The sequence below is a fragment of the Mustelus asterias genome, unplaced genomic scaffold (assembly GCF_964213995.1).
Source record: "Mustelus asterias unplaced genomic scaffold, sMusAst1.hap1.1 HAP1_SCAFFOLD_2402, whole genome shotgun sequence".
Taxonomy (NCBI): domain Eukaryota; kingdom Metazoa; phylum Chordata; class Chondrichthyes; order Carcharhiniformes; family Triakidae; genus Mustelus; species Mustelus asterias.
In genome coordinates, this window is record NW_027592347.1 from 12,501 (window position 1) to 34,817 (window position 22,317).

Genomic DNA, 22,317 nt, shown 5'->3' on the forward strand with positions numbered 1-22,317 from the left:
AAGGCACTCAAAGAACGCAGGTGTCTTGACCCGTTGGCACTAAACTTATTGTTGTTCAGCCTGGGGGGGTGGTGGGGGGGCGACAGGAAGAGTGAATTAAAAATCAGCGAAGCAGCTCATAGTCGTGGCTAACTGGGGGAATTTATTGTCCCACGGAATAAAAGGGATGGTAATGTGATCACACTGTGCCTTTAACAAATGCATACGGCATGCTTGCCTTCATCGGCCGGGGTATTGAGTTCAAAAATTGGCAAGTCATGTTACAGCTTTATAGAACCTTAGTTAGGCCACACTTGGAATATAGTGTTCAATTCTGGTCGCCTCACTACCAGAAGGATGTGGAGGCTTTGGAGAGGGTACAGAAAAGATTTACCAGGATGTTGCCTGGTATGGAGGGCATTAGCTATGAGGAGAGGTTGGAGAAACTTGGTTTGTTCCCACTGGAGCGACGGGGGTTGAGGGGCGACCTGATAGAAGTCTACAAGATTATGAGGGGCATGGACAGAGTGGATAGTCAGAAGCTTTTTCCCCAGGGTGGAAGAGTCAATTACTCGGGGGCACAGGTTTAAGGTGCGAGGGGCAAGGTTTAAAGGAGATGTACGAGGCAGATTTTTTACACAGAGGGTGGTGGGTGCCTGGAACTCGCTGCCGGGGGAGGGAGTGGAAGCGGATACGGTAGTGAGTTTTAAGGGGCGTCTTGACAAATCCATGAATAGGATGGGAATAGAGGGATACGGTCTCCGGAAGGGTAGGGGGTTTTAGCTCAGTCGGGGGCAGCATGGTGGGTGCAGGCTTGGAGGGGCCGAAGGGCCTCTTCCTGTGCTGGAATTTTCTTTGTTCTTCATTCTCAAAAGTGGACCAACCTCTGCGCTGTAACACAGAGTGAGAAACCTCAGTGATGAGGATAGATCGGAGAGGTTGGGACTGTTCTCTTTGGAGAGAGGAAGTCGGAGAGGAGATTTGATTGAAATGTTCAGAATCATGAGGGGGACAGGATAGAGTAGAAGGGGGGAAACTGTACCCCCTCCACCCCCGACTGGACGGACCAAGACCAGGTCCATGTCCCAGGAGAGGATGTGCGTTTCTTTGAGAAGACCATAAGACATAGGATCAGAATGAGGCCACTCGGCCCATCGAGTCTGCTCCGCCATTCAATCATGGCTGATATTTTTCTCATCCCCATTCTCCTGCCTTTTCCCCATAACCCCTGATCCCCTTATTAATCAAGAACCGATCTATCTCTGTCTTAAAGACACTCAGTGACCCGACCTCCACAGCCTTCTGCGGCAAAGAGTTCCACACATTCACCACTCTCTGGCTGAAGAAATTCCTCCTCATCTCTGTTTTAAAGGATCGTCCCTTTAGCCTGAGGTTGTGCCCTCTGGTTCTAGTTTTTCCCACTAGTGGAAACATCCTCTCCACGTCCACTCTATCCAGGCCTTGCAGTATCCTGTAAGTTTCAATAAGATCCCCCCCTCATCCTTCTAAACTCCCAACGAGTACAGACCCAGAGTCCTCAACCGTTCCTCATACGACAAGCTCTTCATTCCAGGGATCATTCTTGTGAACCTCCTCTGGACCCTTTCCAAGGCCAGCACATCCTTCCTTAGATACGGGACCCAAAACTGCTCACAATACTCCAAATGGGGTCTGACCAGAGCCTTATTCAGCCTCAGAAGTCCATTCCTGCTCTTGTATTCTAGCCCTCTCGACAGGAATGCTAAGATTACATTTGCCTTCCTAACTGCCGACTGAACCTGCACGTTAACCTTAAGAGAATCTTGAACAAGGGCTCCCAAGTCCCTTTGTGCTTCTGATTTCCGAAGCACTTCCCCATTTAGAAAATAGCCTATGCCTCCATTCCTCCTTCCAAAGTGCACAACCTCACACTTTCCCACATTGTATTCCATCTGCCACTTCTTTACCCACTCTCCTAACCTGTCCAAGTCCTTCTGCAGCCTCCCCGCTCCCTCAATACTACCTGTCCCTCTACACATCTTTGTATCATCAGCAAACTTAGCAACAGTGCCTTCAGATCCTGCCTCCAAATCGTTAATGTGTATTGTGAAGAGTTGTGGTCCCAGCACTGACCCCTGAGGCACACCACTAGTCACCGGCTGCCATCCTGAAAAAGACCCCTTTATCCCCACTCTCTGCCTTCTGCCAGTCAGTCAATCCTCTATCCCATGCCAGGATCTTACCCGTAACACCATGGGCTCTTAACATATGTAAGATGGTTCTGTGGTTCAATGGTGCAGAGACTCACCAGATGGTCCCCAGCTTCCGACATCTCTCCGTCACACCCCGCAGCGCTGGGATAGACCGGTCGGTGAGCTGGTTCCTTCCCAGGCTCAAGTGAGTCAGCATGTCCTGCGGCCCAAGGGCGTGGAGGAGATCCTGACAGCGGTCGTCGGTCAGTCCTGTAGCCATGAGCCTGCACAGACAGAGCGAGAGGGACACAGGCGAATGTCAGCGCTGGGGTGATACAAACCGCACAGGAGAGTCCTTCAGTCCCTGGACACCACGCCACCATTCAGTGCACTGATGGCTGTTCTGACGCATTTACTGCCTGTAACCTTTGACAGGCAGAGGGATCTGGGTGTACAGGTACACAGGTCACTGAAAGTGGCAATGCAGGTGGAGAAGGTAGTCAAGAAGGCATACGGCATGCTTGCCTTCATCGGCCGGGGCATTGAGTTTAAAAATTGGCAAGTCATGTTGCAGCTTTATAGAACCTTAGTGAGGCCACACTTGGAATATAGTGTTCAATTCTAGTCGCCACACTACCAGAAGGATGTGGAGGCTTTGGAGAGGGTACAGGAAAGATTTACCAGGATGTTGCCTGGTATGGAGGGCATTAGCTATGAGGAGAGGTTGGAGAAACTTGGTTTGTTCCCACTGGAGCGACGGAGGTTGAGGGGCGACCTGATAGAAGTCTACAAGATTATGAGGGGCATGGACAGAGTGGATAGTCAGAAGCTTTTTTCCCCAGGGTGGAAGAGTCAATTACTCGGGGGGCACAGGTTTAAGGTGCGAGGGGCAAGGTTTAAAGGAGATGTACGAGGCAGATTTTTTACACAGAGGGTGGTGGGTGCCTGGAACTCGCTGCCGGGGGAGGGAGTGGAAGCGGATACGGTAGTGAGTTTTAAGGGGCGTCTGGACAAATACATGAATAGGATGGGAATAGAGGGATACGGTCCCCGGAAGGGTAGGGGGTTTTAGTTCAGTCGGGGGCAGCATGGTCGGTGCAGGCTTGGAGGGGCCGAAGGGTCTGTTCCTGTGCTGGAATTTTCTTTGTTCTTTGTTAGCAGGCATAGGTGAGAGGGGAGAGATACAAAAGGGTCCAGAGGGGCAATTTTGTTCACACAGAGGGTGGTGAGTGTCTGGAACGAGCTGCCAGAGGCAGTAGTAGAGGCGGGTACAATGTTGTCTTTTAAAAAGCATTTAGACAGTTACATGGGTACGATGGGTATAGAGGGATATGGGCCAAATTCAAGGAATTGGGACTAGCTTAGGGGTAAAACAAAAGGGGCGGCATGGACAAGTTGGGCCGAAGGGCCTGTTTCCAAGCTGTAAACCTCTGATGTGGAGTTGCTGGTGTTGGACTGGGGGTAGACACAGTAATTAGTCTCACAACGCCAGGTTAAAGTCCAACAGGTTTACTTGGTGGCATGAGCTTTCGGAGCGCCGCTCCTTCGTCAGGTAAGCACCAGGGACCCAGCCTGAGGAAGGGGCGGTGCTCCGAAAGCTCATGCTACCAAATAAACCTGTTGGACGTTAACCTGGTGTTGCGAGATTACTTACTGAGTAAAGCCTTGACTCCAGGAATCAAGGGATACGGGGAGCGAGCGGGAAAATGGGAGTCGGAACACGAGATCGGCTCGTGGTCGTACTGGATGAAGGAACAGGCTCGAGGGGCCGAATGGGTGTCGCCTGTGCCTTGTTTGGCTCTCTCCCCGGCGCTGTGCACTTACACCAGTTCCTGCAGCTGCCAGTCCCGGTCCCTCAGCGCCTCTGTCAGGACTTGAGTCCCACGCTCGCCCAAGTTGTTATCACTCAACCTGAAACGTAGAAAATATATTGTCTGGTATTCGAGAGAGAGAGACGGGAGGTGGGGGGATGGAGGATAAACAGCGGAGGGGCTTGAATGGCCCCTGGTCCATGTGGATTGGGTTTGAGTGGGAGCGATGTTACCCGCTGCCTGGGTGTTGCCTCCAATGGTTTTCCTCCCCTCCCATCCCTGCACCTTTATTCCCGGTGACGATCTCCCCCACCGCCGGGATCTATTCCCCCTGAAAATCAACTTCAGGAAGCGTAAAGGAGAACATGCTCCTGTCTACATCAACGGGGACAAAGTAGAAAGGGTCGAGAGCTTCAGGTTTTTAGGTGTCCAGATCACCAACAACCTATCCTGGTCCCCCCCATGCTGACACTATAGTTAAGAAAGCCCCACCAACGCCTCTACTTTCTCAGGAGACTAAGGAAATTTGGTATGTCAGCTACGACTCTCACCAACTTTTACAGATGCCCCATAGAAAGCATTCTTTCTGGTTGTATCACAGCTTGGTCTGGGGCTCCTGCTCTGCCCAAGACCACAAGGAACTACAAAAGGGTCGTGAATGTAGCCCAATCCATCACGCAAACCAGCCGCCCATCCATTGACTCTGTCTACACTTCCCGCTGCCTCGGGGAAAAGCAGCCGGCATAATTAAGGACCCCCCCCCCACGCACCCCGGACATTCTCTCTTCCACCTTCTTCCGTCGGGAAAAAGATACAAAAGTCTGAGGTCACGTACCGACCGACTCAAGAACAGCTTCTTCCCTGCTGCTGCTGTCAGACTTTTGAATGGACCGACCTCGCATTAAGCTGATCTTTCTCTACACCCGAGCTGTGACTGTAACGCTACATTCTGCACCCTAAACCCCCCAACCTCTCCCCCCACCCCCTTACCAGACAATTCGGACCTTGTGCAGAGCAGGTCCCAGCTTTTCCATCCGCTCTCCGTTGAGGGCCGTGTTACTCAGCACCAATCCTTCCATCGACAGGCAGCAGCCCACCACGTAGGCCAGGACCTGGCAGTCGTGGTCACTGAGGGCGAGCCCGGCCAGGTCGAGGCGTCGGAGCGGGGCGAGGGCTTCCCTGGCCAGCGCCCGGTCCTGGCACTCAAAGAGGCAGTGCAGGGTGTTGAGGAAGCTGATCTTCTCCGACCTCCTGGTCAGTGCCCTCTCCCTCAGCCAGCGCTTGACCCGGGCGGAGACCTCGGACGGGAAGGGGGATGCCAGCGTCCTGTGGAGGGCGTGGTGGCAGAGGGGGGAGGTAATTCCCGAGAGAAAGCGGGCCAACATCTGGAAGCGGCCTGAGCTGTCGGCCTCCAACCTCTCCAGTGCCTGACCAAGCCGGGGCTCGCCCGTCCGGCCCAGGAAGAAGGAGAGGGCGCCCAGGAACTCCTGGAGGGTGAGGTGGGCGAAGGAGTAGAGGGTCTCGCCATCTGCTCGCACTTCCCGCTCCAGAATCTCGGACAGGAATCCCGTCAGGAAGCGCGTGGGCTCCAGCCCGTGAGCCAGGACCTCTTCCTGGGTGAAGAGCAGCGCCCGGTTGCAGAGTCCCTGGAAAGCCAGTTGCCCGATCTTGGCCAACTCTTCAGCAGTGCCCTGGGAAGGGGCGCAGTGGCGGCTCAGGATGTCCAGGATGTAACGGGCGTACAGCTGGCTGAGGGTCTTGCCAAAGGACTGGTGCGCGCCCCCACTCTTCCTCAGGCTGTCCCGCAGCACAGTGCAGGCGATGCGACAGAAAGCGGGATTGAAGGAAAAGGCGTAGACATGTTCGTTCTCCTCCAACAGACGGAACGCCACTCTGGCCGAGTGGTCATCATCGAAGAACCGTCGGAAGTACATCCGCCTCTCCGGAGCAAGGAATCCCAGGAGCTCCAGATACCGGCAGGAGGGGGGACCCTTCCCCAGGGTCTTCAGGGCCTCCGGGCGGCTGGTCATCAGCACCGAGCAGCCGGGCACGAGGTTCTGGGCCATCACTTCCCACGCCAACTGGACAGCCGCCATTTTCTGGTCGGGGGAAATGGATCGGATGTCATCGTGGAGCTCTGGGAAGATCCGGCTCTCATCCAGCCCGTCAAACATCATCAGGAGGGTCTCAGGGGAACTCAGCAAGGCTGCCAGGCTACCGGCCAGGTGAGGGTACCAGCGGGCGATCAGCTGGTGAAGGCTCAGCTCCCCCTGGCCGTTCAAGTGGCGGAACTGGAAGAGGAGGACGAAGGCGAAGTTTCGGAACGCCTCGCCCAGCGCCCATTGGCGCATCAGATGTTGGAGCAGTACGCTCTTGCCCATGCCCGCCCCTCCGCTGACGAGGGCCACCCGCGGGGGGCCGCACTCTCTGCCTGGGCCGTACACCCTGCGGAAGAGCGTGCCCGCCTCCACCTGTACCCGCTGGCGGCCAGCGTCGCGGTCCATCAACATGGCGTGCCGCTGTGCGGTGGCGGCCAGCTCGTTCTCTGTCTGTTCCCGGCTCCGATGCCCCACCACCATCGTCAGCCCCACGAAGTGCTGAGCCGGGGGGCCGGGGGGCAGGGGGGCGGCCTGGCACTCTGCCTGGGAACAGGGGGTGGGGGGCTCTCCCGTCACGGCCTCCTCAGACAGGACGGCCGCTCGGTGCACCTTCCGCAGCTCTGTCAACACAGAGAACCACAGTCAGACACAACCGATCTCCGTCCAACCCCCTCCACACCTTACACCGCTCCCAATCTCCATAACCCCCTCCACACCCTCCACCCCTCCCAATCTCCATAACCCCCTCCACCCCTCCACCCCTCCCAATCTCCATAACCCCCTCCACCCCTCCCAATCTCCATAACCCCCTCCACCCCCCCCAATCTCCATAACCCCCTCCACCCCTCCCAATCTCCATAACCCCCTCCACCCCCCCCAATCTCCATAACCCCCTCCACCCCTCCCAATCTCCATAACCCCCTCCACCCCTCCCAATCTCCGTAACCCCCTCCACACCTCCCAATCTCCATAACCCCCTCCACCCCCCCCAATCTCCATAACCCCCTCCACCCCTCCCAATCTCCATAACCCCCTCCACCCCTCCACCCCTCCCAATCTCCGTAACCCCCTCCACCGCTCCCAATCTCCATAACCCCCTCCACCCCTCCTAATCTCCATAACCCCCTCCACCGCTCCACCCCTCCCAATCTCCATAACCCCCTCCACCGCTCCACCCCTCCCAATCTCCGTAACCCCCTCCACACCCTCCACCCCTCCCAATCTCCGTAACCCCCTCCACCCCTCCACCCCTCCCAATCTCCATAACCCCCTCCACCCCTCCCAATCTCCATAACCCCCTCCACCCCTCCCAATCTCCATAACCCCCTCCACCCCTCCCAATCTCCATAACCCCCTCCACCCCTCCCAATCTCCATAACCCCCTCCACCCCTCCCAATCTCCATAACCCCCTCCACCCCTTCCCAATCTCCGTAACCCCCTCCACACCCTCCACCCCTCCCAATCTCCATAACCCCCTCCACCCCTCCCAATCTCCATAACCCCCTCCACCGCTCCCAATCTCCGTAACCCCCTCCACACCCTCCACCCCTCCCAATCTCCATAACCCCCTCCACCCCTCCCAATCTCCATAACCCCCTCCACCCCTCCACCCCTCCCAATCTCCATAACCCCCTCCACCCCTCCCAATCTCCATAACCCCCTCCACCGCTCTCAATCTCCGTAACCCCCTCCACCCCTCCCAATCTCCGTAACCCCCTCCACACCCTACACCCTTCCCTATCTCCGTAACCCCCTCCACCCCTCCCAATCTCCATAACCCCCTCCACACCCTCCACCGCTCCCAATCTCCGTAACCCCCTCCACCCCCTCCCAATCTCCGTAACCCCCTCCACACCCTCCACCCTTCCCTATCTCCATAACCCCCTCCACCCCTCCACCCCTCCCAATCTCCGTAACCCCCTCCACCCCTCCACCCCTCCCAATCTCCGTAACCCCCTCCACACCCTCCACCCCTCCCAATCTCCGTAACCCCCTCCACACCCTCCACCCCTCCCAATCTCCGTAACCCCCTCCACACCCTCCACCCCTCCCAATCTCCGTAACCCCCTCCACACCTCCCAATCTCCGTAACCCCCTCCACACCCTCCACCCCTCCCAATCTCCGTAACCCCCTCCACACCCTCCACCCCTCCCAATCTCCATAACCCCCTCCACCCCTCCCAATCTCCATAACCCCCTCCACACCCTCCACCCTTCCCAATCTCCGTAACCCCCTCCACACCCTCCACCCCTCCCAATCTCCGTAACCCCCTCCACACCCTCCACCCCTCCCAATCTCCGTAACCCCCTCCACCCCTCCCAATCTCCGTAACCCCCTCCACACCCTCCACCCCTCCCAATCTCCGTAACCCCCTCCACCCCTCCCAATCTCCGTAACCCCCTCCACACCCTCCACCCCTCCCAATCTCCGTAACCCCCTCCACACCTCCCAATCTCCGTAACCCCCTCCACACCCTCCACCCCTCCCAATCTCCGTAACCCCCTCCACACCCTCCACCCCTCCCAATCTCCATAACCCCCTCCACCCCTCCCAATCTCCATAACCCCCTCCACACCCTCCACCCTTCCCAATCTCCGTAACCCCCTCCACACCCTCCACCCCTCCCAATCTCCGTAACCCCCTCCACACCCTCCACCCCTCCCAATCTCCGTAACCCCCTCCACCCCTCCCAATATCCGTAACCCCCTCCACACCCTCCACACCTCCCAATCTCCGTAACCCCCTCCACACCCTCCACCCCTCCCAATCTCCGTAACCCCCTCCACACCCTCCACCCCTCCCAATCTCCGTAACCCCCTCCACACCTCCCAATCTCCGTAACCCCCTCCACACCCTCCACCCCTCCCAATCTCCGTAACCCCCTCCACCCCTCCCAATCTCCGTAACCCCCTCCACACCCTCCACCCTTCCCTATCTCCGTAACCCCCTCCACACCTTACACACTTCCCAATCTCCATAACCGGCCCCCTCCGACTCACTCTCCCTATCTCTCTCTGACCTCCTCCAGCCCCCTCCACCCCTCCCTATCTCCATAACCCCCCCTCCGACTCACTCTCCCTATCTCTCTAACCTCCTCCAGCCCCCTCCACCCCTCCCTATCTCCATAACTCCCCCTCCGATTCGACTCCCCCTCCCGACCTCTGTAACCCCCTCCACACCTTCCTATCTCTGTAACCCCCTCCAGCCCTACACCCCTCCCAATCTCCATAACCCCCCCTCCGACTCGACTCCCTCTCCCGATCTCCGTAACCCCCTCCAGCCCCTACACCCCTCCCTATCTCTGTAACTTCCTCCTGCCCCCTACACCCCTCCCTATCTCTGTAACTTCCTCCTGCCCCCTACACCTCTCCCTATCTCTGTAACCCCCTCCAGCCCCCTTCCTATCTCCGTAACCCCCTCCAGCCCTACACCCCTCCCTATCTCTGTAACTTCCTCCAGCCCCCTACACCTCTCCCTATCTCTGTAACCCCCTCCAGCCCCCTACACCCCCTCCCTATCTCTGTAACCTCCTCCAGCCCCTCCCTTTCTCTGTAACCTCCTCCAGCCCTACACCCCACCCATTCTCCATAACCCCCCCTCCGACTTGACTCCCTCTCCGTATCTCTGCAACCCCCTCCAGCCCTACACCCCTCCATATCTCTGTAACCTCCTCCAGCCCGTAACCCCCTCCCTATCTCTGTAACCTCCTCCAGCCCTCTACACCCCTCCCTATCTCTATAACCTCCTCCAGCCCCTACACCCCTCCCTATCTCTGTAACCTCCTCCAGCCCCTACACCCCCTCCCTATCTCTGTAACCCCCTCCAGCCCTACACCCCTCCCGATCTCCGTAACCCCCTCCATATCTCTGTAACCTCCTCCAGCCCGTAAACACCTCCCTATCTCTGTAACCTCCTCCAGCCCTCTACACCCCTCCGTATCTCTGTAACCTCCTCCAGCCCTCTACACCCCTCCCTATCTCTATAACCTCCTCCAGCCCCTACACCCCTCCCTATCTCTGTAACCTCCTCCAACTCCTACACCCCGCCCTATCTCCGTAACCCCCTCCAGCCCCCTACACCCCTCCATAACTCTGTAACCTCCTCCAGCCCCTACACCCCCTCCCTATCTCTGTAACCTCCTCCAACTCCTACACCCCGCCCTATCTGCGTAAGCCCCTCCAGCCCCCGACACCCCTCCCTATCTCTGGAACCTCCTCCAGCTTCCTACAGTCCCTCCCTATCTCTGTAACCTCCTCCAGCTCCCTACACCCCCTCCCTATCTCTGTAACCTCCTCCAGCCCCTACACCCCCCTCCCTATCTCTGTAACCTCCTCCAGCCCCTACACCCCTCCCTATCTCTGTCACCTTCTTCAGCCCAACACTCCCTCCCTATCTCTGTAACCTCCTCCAGCCCTCTACACCCCCTCCCTATCTCTGTAACCTCCTCCAGCCCTCTGCACCCCACCCTATCTCTATAACCTCCTCCAGCCCCTACACCCCTCCCTATCTCTGTAACCTCCTCCAACTCCTACACCCCGCCCTATCTCCGTAACCCCCTCCAGCTCCCTACACCCCTCCCTATCTCTGTAACCTCCTCCAGCCCCCTACACCCCTCCATATCTCTGTAACCTCCTCCAGCTCCCTACACCCCTCCCTATCTCTGTAACGTCCTCCAACCCGTAACCCCCTCCCTATCTCTGTAACCCCCTCCAGCCCCCTACACCCCTCCCTTTCTCTGTAACCTCCTCCAGCCCCCTACACCCCTCCCTATCTCTGTAACCTCCTCCAGTCCACTACACCCCCTCCCTATCTCTGTAACCTCCTCCAGCCCCTACACCCCCTCCCTATCTCTGTAACCTCCTCCAGCCCTACACCCCCCCATTCTCCGTAACCCCCTCCAGCTCCCTACACCCCTCCCTATCTCTGTAACCTCCTCCAGCCCCCTACACCCCTCCATATCTCTGTAACCTCCTCCAGCTCCCTACACCCCTCCCTATCTCTGTAACGTCCTCCAACCCGTAACCCCCTCCCTATCTCTGTAACCCCCTCCAGCCCCCTACACCCCTCCCTTTCTCTGTAACCTCCTCCAGCCCCCTACACCCCTCCCTATCTCTGTAACCTCCTCCAGTCCACTACACCCCCTCCCTATCTCTGTAACCTCCTCCAGCCCGTAACCCCCTCCCTATCTCTGGAACCTCCTCCAGCCCCTACACCCCCTCCCTATCTCCGTAACCCCCTCCAGCCCCCTACACCCCTCCCTATCTCTGGAACCTCCTCCAGCTCCCTACAGTCCCTGCCTATCTCTGTAACCCCCTCCAGCCCCCTACACCCCTCCCTATCTCTGTATCCTCCTCCAGCCCCGACACCCCCTCCCTATCTCTGTAACCTCCTCCAGCTCCCTACACCCCCTCCCTATCTCTGTAACCTCCTCCAGCCCCCTACACCCCCTCCCTAACTCTGTAACCTCCTCCAGCCCCTACACCCCTCTCCCTATCTCTGGAACCTCCTCCAACCCCTACACCCCTCCCTATCTCTGGAACCTCCTCCAGCTCCCTACAGTCCCTCCCTATCTCTGTAACCCCCTCCAGCCCCCTACACCCCTCCCTATCTCTGTATCCTCCTCCAGCCCCGACACCCCCTCCCTATCTCTGTAACCTCCTCCAGCTCCCTACACCCCCTCCCTATCTCTGTAACCTCCTCCAGCCCCCTACACCCCCTCCCTATCTCTGTAACCCCCTCCAGCCCCCTACACCCCTCCCTATCTCTGTAACCTCCTCCAGCCCCCTACACCCCCTCCCTATCTCTGTAACCTCCTCCAGCTCCCTACAGTCCCTCCCTATCTCTGTAACCTCCTCCAGCCCCTACACCCCCTCCCTATCTCTGTAACCTCCTCCAGTCCCCTACACCCCCTCCCTATCTCTGTAACCTCCTCCAGCCCCCTACACCCCCTCCCTATCTCTGTAACCTCCTCCAGCCCCTACACCCCTCCCTATCTCTGTAACCTCCTCCAGCCCCCTACACCCCTCCCTATCTCTGTAACCTCCTCCAGCCCCTACACCCCCTCCCTATCTCTGTAACCTCCTCCAGCCTCCTACACCCCCTCCCTATCTCTGGAACCTCCTCCAGTCCCCTACATCCCTCCCTATCTCTGTAGCCTCCTCCAGCCCCTTACACCCCTCCCTAACTCTGTAACCTCCTCCAGCCCCCTACACCCCCTCCCTATCTCTGTAACCTCCTCCAGCTCCCTACAGTCCCTCCCTATCTCTGTAACCTCCTCCAGCCCCTACACCCCCTCCCTATCTCTGTAACCTCCTCCAGTCCCCTACACCCCCTCCCTATCTCTGTAACCTCCTCCAGCCCTCTACACCCCCTCCCTATCTCTGTAACCTCCTCCAGCCCCTACACCCCTCCCTATCTCTGTAACCTCCTCCAGCCCCCTACACCCCTCCCTATCTCTGTAACCTCCTCCAGCCCCTACACCCCCTCCCTATCTCTGTAACCTCCTCCAGCCTCCTACACCCCCTCCCTATCTCTGGAACCTCCTCCAGTCCCCTACATCCCTCCCTATCTCTGTAGCCTCCTCCAGCCCCTTACACCCCTCCCTAACTCTGTAACCTCCTCCAGCCCCCTACACCCCCTCCCTATCTCTGTAACCTCCTCCAGCTCCCTACAGTCCCTCCCTATCTCTGTAACCTCCTCCAGCCCCTACACCCCCTCCCTATCTCTGTAACCTCCTCCAGTCCCCTACACCCCCTCCCTATCTCTGTAACCTCCTCCAGCCCCCTACACCCCCTCCCTATCTCTGTAACCTCCTCCAGCCCCTACACCCCTCCCTATCTCTGTAACCTCCTCCAGCCCCCTACACCCCTCCCTATCTCTGTAACCTCCTCCAGCCCCTACACCCCCTCCCTATCTCTGTAACCTCCTCCAGCCTCCTACACCCCCTCCCTATCTCTGGAACCTCCTCCAGTCCCCTACATCCCTCCCTATCTCTGTAGCCTCCTCCAGCCCCTTACACCCCTCCCTAACTCTGTAACCTCCTCCAGCCCCCTACACTCCCTCCCTATCTCTGTAACCTCCTCCAGCCCCTACACCCCTCCCTATCTCTGTAACCTCCTCCAGCCCCCTACACCCCTCCCTATCTCTGTAACCTCCTCCAGCCCCTACACCCCCTCCCTATCTCTGTAACCTCCTCCAGCCTCCTACACCCCCTCCCTATCTCTGTAACCTCCTCCAGTCCCCTACACCCCCTCCCTATCTCTGTAACCCCCTCCAGCCCCTACACCCCCACCCTATCTCTGTAACCCCCTCCAGTCCCTACATCCCTCCCTATCTCTGTAGCCTCCTCCAGCCCCTTACACCCCTCCCTAACTCTGTAACCTCCTCCAGCCCCTACCAGGAGGAAACAGAGATAGGGAGGGGTGTAAGGGCTGGAAGAGATTACAGAAATAGGGAGAGGCATAGGGACTGGAGGAGGTTACAGAGATAGGGAGGGGGTGGAGGGGTTAGTACTTAGTGTCCAGAGATGTGTAGGTTAGGTGGATTGGCCATGCTAAATTGCCCCTTAGTGTCCAAAGATGTGCAGGTTAGGTGGATTGGCCATGCTAAATTGTCCCTTAGTGTCCAAAGATGTGTAGGTTAGGGGGATTGGCCATGCTAAATTGCCCCTTAGTGTCCACAGATGTGTAGCTTAAGTGGATTGGCCATGCTAAATTGTTACTTAGTGTCCAAAGACGTGCGGGTTAGGTGGATTGGCCATGCTAAATTGCCCCTTAGTGTCCAAAGATGTGTAGGTTAGGGGGATTGGCCATGCTAAATTGCCCCTTAGTGTCCAAAGATGTGCAGGTTAGGGTGGATTGGCCATGCTAAATTGCCCCTTAGTGTCCAAAGATGTGTAGGTTAGGGGGATTGGCCATGCTAAATTGCCCCTTAGTGTCCAAAGATGTGTAGGTTAGGGGGATTGGCCATGCTAAATTGTCCCTTAGTGTCCAAAGATGTGTAGGTTAGGGGGATTGGCCATGCTAAATTGCCCCTTAGTGTCCAAAGATGTGCAGGTTAAGTGGATTGGCCATGCTAAATTGTCCCCTTAGTGTCCAAAGATGTGTAGGTTAGGGTGGATTGGCCATGCTAAATTGCCCCTTAGTGTCCAAAGACGTGCGGGTTAGTTGGATTGGCCATGCTAAATTGTCCCTTAGTGTCCAAAGATGTGTAGCTTAGGTGGATTGGCCATGCTAAATTGTCCCTTAGTGTCCAAAGATGTGCAGGTTAGGTGGATTGGCCATGCTAAATTGCCCCTTAGTGTCCAAAGATGTGTAGGTTAGGTGGATTGGCCATGCTAAATTGCCCCTTAGTGTCCAAAGATGTGTAGGTTAGGTGGATTGGCCATGCTAAATTGCCCCTTAGTGTCCAAAGATGTGTAGGTTAGGGTGGATTGGCCGTGCTAAATTGCCCCTTAGTGTCCAAAGATGTGTAGGTTAGGTGGATTGGCCGTGCTAAATTGCCCCCTTAGTGTCCAAAGAAGGACATACTGGCACTGGAGCGGGTCCAGCGGAGATTCACACGGATGATCCCAGGAATGGTAGGCCTGACATACGATGAACGTCTGAGGATCGTGGGATTATATTCATTGGAGTTTAGGAGGTTGAGGGGAGATCTGATAGAAACTTACAAGATAATGAACGGCTTAGATAGGATGGACGTAGGGAAGTTGTTTCCATTAACAGGGGAGACTAGGACGCGGGGGCACAGCCTTAGAATAAAAGGGAGTCACTTTAGAACAGAGATGAGGAGAAATTTCTTCAGCCAGAGAGTGGTGGGTCTGTGGAATTCATTGCCACAGAGGGCTGTGGAGGCCGAGACGTTGAGCGTCTTCAAGACAGAAATTGATAAATTCTTGATTTCTCGAGGAATTAAGGGCTATGGGGAGAGAGCGGGTAAATGGAGTTGAAATCAACCATGATTGAATGGTGGAGTGGACTCGATGGGCCGAATGGCCTTACTTCCGCTCCTATGTCTTATGGTCTTATAGGTTAGGGTGGATTGGCCGTGCTAAATTGCCCCCTTAGTGTCCAAAGATGTGTAGGTTAGGGTGGATTGGCCGTGCTAAATTGTCCCCTTAGTGTCCCGAGTTGCGGAGGTTAGAGGGATTAGCAGGGTAAATATGTGGGGCTATGGGGATAGGGCCTGGGTGGGATTGGTGCAGACTCGATGGGCTGAATGGCCTCTTTCTGCACTGCAGGGATTCTCTGATTCGATTCAGGAATTCTGTCCCCTTGCTCTGGTTATCAAATCCTCTGCTCCTTTATTCTTGCTGCCATGGGGAACAACTTTACATTTTCCCCACCCTGTACTCCACGTCTGCCCAGTCCCTCAAACCCTCTGCCTCTGTCTGTGACCCGCCTCACACCTTCTCCCCATCGTGCGCCTCCAACCCGTCTTTGTAAGATTGACCCTCCCGCGCAGTCGCTCCCAAGGTGCTGCTGCCTCCTCACCTTCCATCTCTGGGCAAAGTTCCGGACCCTCCTCACTTAACCACATCTCTTTCAAGATGGAAGGCCCTGCCAGGAGAACAGACAGGAGGTTAAGCAGAGGAGCACAGGCCTCGATTCGCCCACCGTTTCCCCCGACGTTCACACCAGGGGGACTCGCTGATTCATTCGACGAGAGGGACGGGTAGTATTGAGGAAGCAGGGGGGCTGCAGAAGGACCTGGACAGGTTCGGAGAGTGGGCAAAGAAGTGGCAGATGGAATACAAAGAACAAAGAAAATTCCAGCACAGGAACAGGCCCTTCGGCCCCTCCAAGCCTGCACCCACCATGCTGCCCCCGACTGAACTAAAACCCCCTACCCTTCCGGGGACCGTATCCCTCTATTCCCATCCTATTCATGGATTTGTCCAGACGCCCCTTAAAAGTCACTACCGTATCCGCTTCCACTCCCTCCCCCGGCAGCGAGTTCCAGGCACCCACCACCCTCTGTGTAAAAAATCTGCCTCGTACATCTCCTTTAAACCTTGCCCCTCGCACCTTAAACCTGTGCCCCCGAGTAATTGACTCTTCCACCCTGGGAAAAAGCTTCTGACTATCCACTCTGTCCATGCCTCTCATAATCTTGTAGACTTCTATCAGGTCTCCCCTCAACCTCCGTCGCTCCAGTGAGAACAAACTAAGTTTCTCCAACCTCTCCTCATAGCTAATGCCCTCCATACCAGGCAACATCCTGGTAAATCTTTTCTGTACCCTCTCCAAAGCCTCCACATCCTTCTGGTAGTGTGGCGACCAGAATTGAACACTATATTCCAAGTGCGGCCTCACTAAGGCTCTATAAAGCTGCAACATGACTTGCCAATTTTTAAACTCAATACCCCGGCCGATGAAGGCAAGCATGCCGTATGCCTTCTTGACTACCTTCTCCACCTGCATTGCCACTTTCAGTGACCTGTGTACCTGTACACCCAGATCCCTCTGCCTATCAATACTCTTAAGGGTTCTGCCATTTACTGTATATTTCCTATCTGTATTAGACCTTCCAAAATGCATTACCTCACATTTGTCCGGATTAAACTCCATCTGCCATCTCTCCGCCCAAGTCTCCAACTGATCTATATCCTGCTGCATCCTCTGATGGTCCTCATCGCGATCCGCAAATCCACCAACCTTTGTGTCGTCCGCAAACTTACTAATCAATCCAGTTACATTTTCCTCCAAATCATTTATATATATTACAAACAGCAAAGGTCCCAGCACTGATCCCTGAGGAACACCACTTGTCACAGCCCTCCATTCAGAAACGCACCCTTCCACTGCTACCCACTGTCTTCTTTGACCGAGCCAGTTTTGTATCCACCTTGCCAGCTCACCTCAGATCCCAATGCGACTTCACCTTCTGCACCAGTCTGCCATGAGGGACCTTGTCAAAGGCCTTACTGAAGTCCATGTAGACAACATCCACTGCCCTACCCTCATCAATCATCTTCATCACTTCCTCGAAAAACTCAATCAAGTTCGTGAGACACGACCTCCCCTTCACAAAACCCCTGACAATGTGGGAAAGTGTGAGGTTTCGCCCTTTGGAAGGGGGAATGGAGGCAGAGAATATTTTCTAAATGGGAAAATGCTTCGGAAATCAGAAACACAAAGGGACTTGGGAGTCATTGAAAGGATATTAAACTACAAAGAGTGCAGAAGAAATTTACTAGGATGCTACCGGGACTTGATGGTTTGAGTTATAAGGAGAGGCTGGATAGACTGGGACTTTTTTCTCTGGAGCGCAGGAGGCTGAGGGGTGATCTTATAGAGGTCTATAAAATAATGAGGGGCACAGATCAGCTAGATAGTCAATATTTACTTGAGAAAGGATATACTGGCACTGGAGGGGGTGCAGAGGAGATTCACTGGGTTGATTCCGGAGTTGAGAGGGTTGGCTTATGAGGAGAGACTGAGTAGACTGGGGCTATACTCATTGGAATTCAGAAGAATGAGGGGAGATCTTATAGAAACATATAAGGTTATGAAGGGAATAGATAAGGTAGAAGCAGGGAAGTTGTTTCCACTGGCGGGTGAAAATAGAACTAGGGGACATAGCCTCAAAATAAGGGGAAGCAGATTTAGGACTGAGTTGAGGAGGAACTTCTTCACACAAAGGGTTGTGAATCTGTGGAATTCCCTGCCCAGTTGAGGCTCCCTCATTGAATGTTTTTAAGGCAAGAATAGATAAATTTTTGAACAGTGAAGGAATTAAGCGTTATGGTGAGCGGGCGGGTAAGTGGAGCTGAGTCCACGGAAAGATCAGCCATGATCTTATTGAATGGCAGGGCAGGCTCGAGGGGCCAGATGGCCGACTCCTGCTCCTAGTTCTTATGTTCTTATTTTTTCCCAAAGGTAGAGTCATAGAGGTTTACAGCATGGAAACAGGCCCTTCGGCCCAACTTGTCCATGCCGCCCTTTTTTTTTAAACCCCTAAGCTAATCCCAAGTGCCCGCATTTGGCCCATATCCCTCTATACCCATCGTACCCATGTAACAGTCTAAACGCTTTTTAAAAGATAAAATTGTACCCGCCTCTACTACTACCTCTGGCAGCTTGTTCCAGACACTCACCACCCTCCTTGTGAAAAAATGCCCCTCCGGACCCTTTTGTATCTCTCCCCTCTCACCTTAAACCTATGCCCTCTAGTTTTAGACTCCCCTACCTTTGGGAAAAGATATTGACTATCTAGCTGATCTGTGCCCCTCATTATTTTATAGACCTCTAGAAGATCACCCTTCAGCCTCCTATGCTCCAGAGAAAAAAGTCCCAGTCTATTCAGCCTCTCCTTATAACTCAATCCATCAAGTCCCGGTAGCATCCTGGTAAATCTTTTCTGCACTCTTTCTAGTTTAATAATATCCTTTCTATAATAGGGTGACCAGAACTGTACACAGTATTCCAAGTGTGGCCTTTCCAATGTCTTGTACAACTTCAACAAGACGTCCCAACTTCTGTATTCAATGTTCTGACCGATGAAACCAAGCATGCTGAATGCCTTCTTCACCACTCTGTCCACCTGTGACTCCACTTTCAAGGAGCTATGAACCTGTACCCCGAGATATCTCTGTTTTGTAACTCTCCCCAACGCCCTACCATTAACTGAGTAAGTCCTGTCCTGGTTCAATCTACCAAAATGCATCACCTGGCATTTATCTAAATTAAACTCCATCTGCCATTCGTCAGCCCACTGGCCCAATTGATCAAGATCCCATTGCAATTGGAGATAACTTCCTTCACTGTCCACCATCTCCGGGCCCAGATGGGCTACATCCTAGAGTTCTAAAGGAGATAGCTGAAGAAATAGTGGAGGCGTTAGTTATGATCTTTCAAAAGTCACTGGAGTCAGGGAAAGTCCCAGAGGATTGGAAAATCGCTGTTGTAACCCCACTGTTCAAGAAGGGAACAAGAAAAAAGATGGAAAATTATAGGCCAATTAGCCTAACCTCAGTTGTTGGCAAAATTCTAGAATCCATCGTTAAGGATGAGATTTCTAAATTCTTGGAAGTGCAGGGTCGGATTAAGACAAGTCAGCATGGATTTAGTAAGGGGAGGTCGTGCCTGACAAACCTGTTAGAGTTCTTTGAAGAGATAACAAATAGGTTAGACCAAGGAGAGCCAATGGATGTTATCTATCTTGACTTCCAAAAGGCCTTTGACAAGGTGCCTCACGGGAGACTGCTGAGTAAAATAAGGGCCCATGGTATTCGAGGCAAGGTACTAACATGGATTGACGATTGGCTGTCAGACAGAAGGCAGAGAGTTGGGATAAAAGGTTCTTTCTCAGAATGGCAACCGGTGACAAGTGGTGTCCCGCAGGGTTCAGTGTTGGGGCCACAGCTGTTCTCTTTATATATTAACGATCTAGATGACGGGACTGGGGGCATTCTGGCCAAGTTTGCCGATGATACAAAGATAGGTGGAGGGGCAGGTAGTATTGAGGAGGTGGGGAGGCTGCAGAAAGATTTAGACAGTTTAGGAGAGTGGTCCAAGAAGTGGCTGATGAAATTCAACGTGGGCAAGTGCGAGGTCGTACACTTTGGAAAAAAGAATAGAGGCATGGACTATTTTCTAAACGGTGACAAAATTCATAATGCTAAAGTGCAAAGGGACTTGGGAGTCCTAGTCCAGGATTCTCTAAAGGTAAACTTGCAGGTTGAGTCCGTAATTAAGAAAGCAAATGTAATGTTGTCATTTATCTCAAGAGGCTTGGAATACAAAAGCAGGGATGTACTTCTGAGGCTTTATAAAGCACTGGTTAGGCCCCATTTGGAGTACTGTGAGCAATTTTGGGCCCCACACCTCAGGAAGGACATACTGGCACTGGAGCGGGTCCAGCGGAGATTCACACGGATGATCCCAGGAATGGTAGGCCTGACATACGATGAACGTCTGAGGATCGTGGGATTATATTCATTGGAGTTTAGGAGGTTGAGGGGAGATCTGATAGAAACTTACAAGATAATGAACGGCTTAGATAGGATGGACGTAGGGAAGTTGTTTCCATTAACAGGGGAGACTAGGACGCGGGGGCACAGCCTTAGAATAAAAGGGAGTCACTTTAGAACAGAGATGAGGAGAAATTTCTTCAGCCAGAGAGTGGTGGGTCTGTGGAATTCATTGCCACAGAGGGCTGTGGAGGCCGAGACGTTGAGCGTCTTCAAGACAGAAATTGATAAATTCTTGATTTCTCGAGGAATTAAGGGCTATGGGGAGAGAGCGGGTAAATGGAGTTGAAATCAACCATGATTGAATGGTGGAGTGGACTCGATGGGCCGAATGGCCTTACTTCCGCTCCTATGTCTTATGGTCTTACTATGCCATCAATCTTGGTGTCATCTGCAAACTTACTAACCATGCCCCCTATATTCTCATCCAAATCATTAATATAAATGCCAAGGGGAGTCTAAAACTAGAGGGCATGGGTTTAAGGTGAGAGGGGAGAGATACAAAAGTGTCCAGAGGGGCAATTTTGTTCACACAGAGGGTGGTGAGTGTCTGGAACGAGCTGCCAGAGGCAGTAGTAGAGGCGGGTACAATTTTGTCTTTTAAAAAGTGTTTAGACAGTTACATGGGTACGATGGGTATTGAGGGATATGGGCCAAATGCGGGCAATTGGGACTAACTTAGTGGTGAAAAAAAAGGGCGGCATGGACAAGTTGGGCCGAAGGGCCTGTTTCCATACTGTAAACCTCTATGACTCTATGGTTAGACTATTAATCCAGAAAGTCAGCTAATGTTCTGGGGACCCGGGTTCGAATCCCGCCTCGGCAGAGGGGGGAGTTTGAATTCAATGAAAAAAAATATGGAATTAAGAATCTACTGGTGACCCATTGCCGATTGTGGGAAAAACCCGTCTGGTTCACGAATGTCCCTTTAGGGAAGGAAATCTGCCGTCCTTACCCGGTCTGGCCTACATGTGACTCCAGAGCCACAGCAATGTGGGTGACTCTCAACTGCCCTCCAAGGGCAACTAGGGATGGGCAATAAATGCTGGCCCAGCCGGGGACGCTCTATATCCCAGTAATGAATAAAAAGAAATAGGGAGACGGATAGAGAGAGTGTGATAGAGAGAGGGAGAGACAGAGAAAGAGAGAGGGAGAGACAGAGAAAGAGAGAGTGAGTCAGTACAATATACATAAATGTGAGGTTATCCACGATGGTAGCAATAATAGGAAGGCAGATTCTTAGTTGAATGGGTGTAAATTGAGAGAGGCGGATACTCAGCGAGACCTTGGAGTCCTCGAGCATCAGTCGCTGAGAGTAAGCGAGCAGGAACTGCAGGCAGTAAAGAAGGTGAATGGTATGTTGGCCTTCATAGCGAGAGGATTGGAGTTTAGGGATAGGGATGTTTTGTTGCAATTGTACAGGGTGTTGGTGAGGCCACACCTGGAGTATTGTGTGCAGTTTTGGTCTCCTTATCTGAGGAAGGATGTCCTTGCGATAGAGGGAGTGCAGCGAAGGTTTACCAGGCTGATTCCTGGGATGGCAGGTCTGTCATATGAGGAGAGACTAAGTGGGTTAGGATTATATTCACTGGAGTTTAGAAGAGTGAGAGGGGATCTCATAGAAACTTATAAAATTCTAACAGGGTTAGACAGGGAAGATTCAGAAAGAATGTTCCCGATGGTGGGGGGAGTCCAGAACTAGGGGGTCAGAGTTTGAGGACAAGGGTTAAACGTTTTGGAACTGAGGTGAGGAGAAGTTTCTTCACCCAGAGGGTGGTGAATGTGTGGAATTCACTCCCACAGAAAGTATTTGAGGCCAAAACGTTGTGAGATTTCAAGAAGAAATTAGATATCGCTCTTGGGGCTAAAGGGATCGAGGGATATGGAGGGGGAAGGGGGCGGGGGGAGGGGGAATCAGGATATTGAATTCGATGATCAGCCACGATCAGGATGAATGGCAGAGCAGGCTCGAAGGGCCGAATGGCCTCCTCCTCCTTCTAGTTTCTATGTAACCTGCCGCAGTCCCATGGGGTGTAGGTACACCCACGGCGCTGTCAGGGAGGGAGTTCCAGGATTTTGACCCCAGCGACAGTGAGGGAATGGCCGATTTATTTCCAGGTCAGTTCAGGGTGTTATAAAGGGATGGGATAGATTTGATTTGATTTATTATTGTCACATGTATTAACATACAGTGAAAAGTATTGTTCCTTGCGCGCTATACAGACAAAGCATACCGTTCATAGAGAAGGAATGGAGAGGGTGCAGAATGTAGTGTTACAGTCA

At 53.9% G+C, this 22,317-nt stretch overlaps 1 protein-coding gene across 1 annotated transcript in view; it reads right to left on the reverse strand.

The window, feature by feature from the left end:
• Positions 1 to 22,317, reverse strand: part of LOC144489652 (NACHT, LRR and PYD domains-containing protein 12-like) — a 31,021-nt gene that overhangs the window by 919 nt on the left and 7,785 nt on the right. Inside the window, exons 4-8 of the mRNA XM_078207509.1 lie at positions 15,554 to 15,619; positions 4,952 to 6,680; positions 3,975 to 4,061; positions 2,267 to 2,434; positions 1 to 60 (exon numbers count right to left, since the gene is read on the reverse strand). The exon at positions 1 to 60 is cut by the window's left edge and continues 919 nt beyond it. Coding sequence (XP_078063635.1) covers positions 1 to 60; positions 2,267 to 2,434; positions 3,975 to 4,061; positions 4,952 to 6,680; positions 15,554 to 15,619 — 2,110 coding nt within the window. The remainder of the gene's footprint in view (positions 61 to 2,266; positions 2,435 to 3,974; positions 4,062 to 4,951; positions 6,681 to 15,553; positions 15,620 to 22,317) is intronic.